The sequence below is a fragment of the Acanthamoeba castellanii genome, assembly GCF_000313135.1.
Source record: "Acanthamoeba castellanii str. Neff unplaced genomic scaffold scf7180000084777, whole genome shotgun sequence".
In the NCBI taxonomy this organism is placed as follows: Eukaryota; Discosea; order Longamoebia; family Acanthamoebidae; genus Acanthamoeba; species Acanthamoeba castellanii.
The window spans coordinates 943,689-946,671 of record NW_004457712.1 but is presented as its reverse complement, the minus strand read 5'-3'; the positions used below and the strand labels follow the sequence as shown (position 1 = coordinate 946,671).

Genomic DNA, 2,983 nt, shown 5'->3' with positions numbered 1-2,983 from the left:
GGTAACGCTCCACACCGCAGACGGCGACGCTCGAACCACTGAACTGAGCTGAACTGTTTTCATCGGTGCACAGATGGACATTGGTGCGGTCACCGCGGCGCGGCGATGAAAGAGGGCATGCAGCAGAAGGAGATCGACGGCCGCCAACTCGTCGCTCTTGGCCGACCGATAAGAACGCCCTCAACGTCCTCAACGTGACATGGGGCGCGGCAGCTTCACCGTCTCGGCCGCTTACAACAACTGCAGCTCGTCGTCGACGCCACCTCCCACATTGGTCGCCACCACATCCCACCCACCGGAGGCGCGTCGTCGGGTCCGCACGGATCATAGCGCGGCGGCAGCGCCGGGGCGACGGCTGCGGCCCAGGCCGGCGCCACCCTGCGACGGACCAGCTTCTCCAATGCGCCGGGCAATGGCCGCCACCACGACTCCTTCGACGATCGCGTCCACCACCACCAGCCACCACCACCACCACCACCAGCCACCACCACCACCAGCCACCAGCCACCAGCCACCAGCCACCAGCCACCAGCCACCAGCCACCAGCCACCAGCACCACCAGCCACCAGCCACCAGCCACCAGCCACCAGCCACCAGCCACCACCACCGGCTCAGCCCCCCCTGAACGCCGTACGTGTGTCGTGTGTCGTGTGTCGCGTCGTTGGTCGTGTCTTCGCGAGTGCTGTCTTGATGATGTGGCTCTGTGCTCACTCGCGGGCGGACGGTGCAACGCAGATGCGTGCGAAGCGGACGCGCGTGCGATTATGCGGTGTGCGGTGTGTGCGGTGTGTGCGTGTGATGAGCAGACAAGGAGGGCGACTCTACGGCAAGCTGTCGTCGTGGGATGCCTACGCGCCCGTGAGTACGGCGGCGCTGGTGCTGACCCTGTGGGACGACATCGACTCCGCTGCGCCACAGCGCCTCCACGGTGCTCGCCGCCTTCCCCTCGCCCCTGCCCGGCTTCTCCGACGACCCGGCCAAGGTGGCCTCGCTCATGCGCTGGGCGCTCTGGATGATGAACTCGCCGCCCCGCGTACGCCTTACATTCCACCACGCACATTCCTTTCCAATGGTTAGCTGCAGTCACTCACCGTGTGGCGCGTGTCGTGCCGTGTCGTGCCGTGTCGTGCCGTGCCGCGTGTGCAGACCCGGGAGACGGAAGCGACCATCGCGCCGTCTCTGTCAACAGAGACGCCCAAGAAGAAGGCGCCACAGCGGCGAGGCAGAAAGCCTGCAGCCCAAAAGTTGAGCCAATCGCCAACCAGCTTGTGAGCCTGGCTTGCGGTCAACACGTCCAACACATCGACATTTTCTACCGGGCTGTCTGGTGTTCAGGCTCATCCTCACCAAGTAGTATGTGCTGCCCCTGGGCTGGTACACATCCAGGTGAGGCGAGGAGTCCGCCACGCCGCATCTGGCCCACTCGCCCTCCTTCAACCCTCACGAACGAATGTACGCCACAGAATTATTTATTTATTTATTTATTATTTGGTGTCATTTCAATTATTATTATTATTGAGCGGTTTAAGGTGGCGCTCACTGAGCCAGGCGTGTGTACACATCGCAGTCGCAGCGCCGTCGCAGTTCTTCTTCAGCGAAACGATCAGTCAGCTGGAGCGCCACATCGCGTGCGCGTCGGTGGACCACCTGGTGGGCGCGTCGCAGCGCACGCCCATCCACGACCCCGCTGCTGGCCATCCGCTACACATGATCCAGGACATCAACTTCAAGACCCTCAAGGCCACCAACCTCGTGCTGCCCATCACATAATTGGTCGTCTTTCGATCGAAAAAATGAAAAACACTCACGAGGTGGTGGTGGTGGTGCAGGTGGGTGATGGCCGAGAAGGGCATCAAGGAGGCCGGCGACCTGTGCATGCACATCATGCTGTCCTCGCGCCACAGGGGCGCCCTGGAGAAGTCGTACCTGGGGGCTTCCAGCCCCTCTCCGAGAACCTCCTGTCCTGCGCCCACCCCGGGCTCTACTCCCTCCCCGGCACCTGGATTCAAGTACCTCTTCTCCACCGCACGCACACACACACACACACACACACACACACACACGCTAATAGCATTACGTTGTGTGTGGCGTTGTGTTGTGGTTGTGCAGCACTTGTTGAAGGTGATTGAGAACGACGACTTCAAGTCGATCACGAGGCGCAGCGCGGGTCTGCCCTACTGCTTCTGCGCCATCCTGCGGGCCGAGACGATCGTTCTCGGCCGCCGGCGGGGCGGCGTGAAGGTCCTCATCGCCCAGGCCATGCAGGCCCTGCTCCGCATCGCCTCCGGCGGCGACACCCGACAGCTCGAGACCCAAGACGTGCGCACCACCACCGCCACCTCACCATTTCCGGCCCGACTCCTTCATAGCGCTTGCTGACGTGGCGTGTGTGTGTGTGTCTCATGTGTGTCGTGTGCGGTGGTGTGTGTCGTGCAGGCGAAATCGGAGGGCGTGGAGTCGGTCATCGGCGAGCAGGCCCATCAGGTCCACGCGCTGAACGTGCTCAAGGCGCTCTTCAGACCAACAAGGCCAACAAGAAGGTGAAGCCCGGCGAGGGCAGCCGGCCTCAGCTTTCGCCCGAGGCCTTCATCCCACTGGTCGCGCCAAGTGCAGCGCCAACTCCAACTTCAAGGTGCGCGAGATGGCGGCCCGGGCGCTGGTGCCTCTCGTCCCTCCCGAGCACGTCGCCGCCTTCATCGCCTCCCTCTTCGCCTCCCATCCCCGACCACGCCGGTACCACCTTCTTTTGTTTATTTTTATTATTCATCATTTCTTTTTATTGTGCATGTAAGGTGGCGATCGAGGTGTAGAGACTCCACTGATCCTGTGTGTGATGGTGTGTGTGCGTGTGCGTGTGCGTGCGTGTGCGTGCGTGTGTGTGCGTGTCACCAGCGGGCATCGACCACAACCTGGCGCACGGCACGCTGCTCCAGATCCGTGCCACATTCTCGAGGCCCACCTGACCTCCAACAACGCGGCCCTC

General features: G+C 62.5%; 2 protein-coding genes across 2 annotated transcripts in view; both read left to right on the top strand.

Annotated features, from left to right (window-relative positions):
• Nucleotides 1-412: 412 nt before the first annotated feature.
• Nucleotides 413-1,272, top strand: ACA1_293270 (uncharacterized protein; the record flags this gene model as incomplete). Its single annotated transcript, XM_004368104.1, has 4 exons — nt 413-444; nt 807-887; nt 919-1,033; nt 1,147-1,272. The coding sequence occupies 4 exons, from the start codon at nt 413-415 to the stop codon at nt 1,270-1,272; spliced, it is 354 nt and encodes a 117-aa protein (XP_004368161.1).
• A 521-nt stretch (nt 1,273-1,793) lies between these two features.
• ACA1_293160 (uncharacterized protein) overlaps nt 1,794-2,983 on the top strand; it is a gene marked incomplete at both ends in the record, with an annotated part of 2,111 nt that continues 921 nt past the window's right edge. The window contains 6 exon segments of the mRNA XM_004368103.1: nt 1,794-1,871; nt 1,905-2,009; nt 2,110-2,319; nt 2,437-2,499; nt 2,520-2,597; nt 2,609-2,733. Of these exon segments, the coding sequence (XP_004368160.1) occupies nt 1,794-1,871; nt 1,905-2,009; nt 2,110-2,319; nt 2,437-2,499; nt 2,520-2,597; nt 2,609-2,733 (659 nt within the window).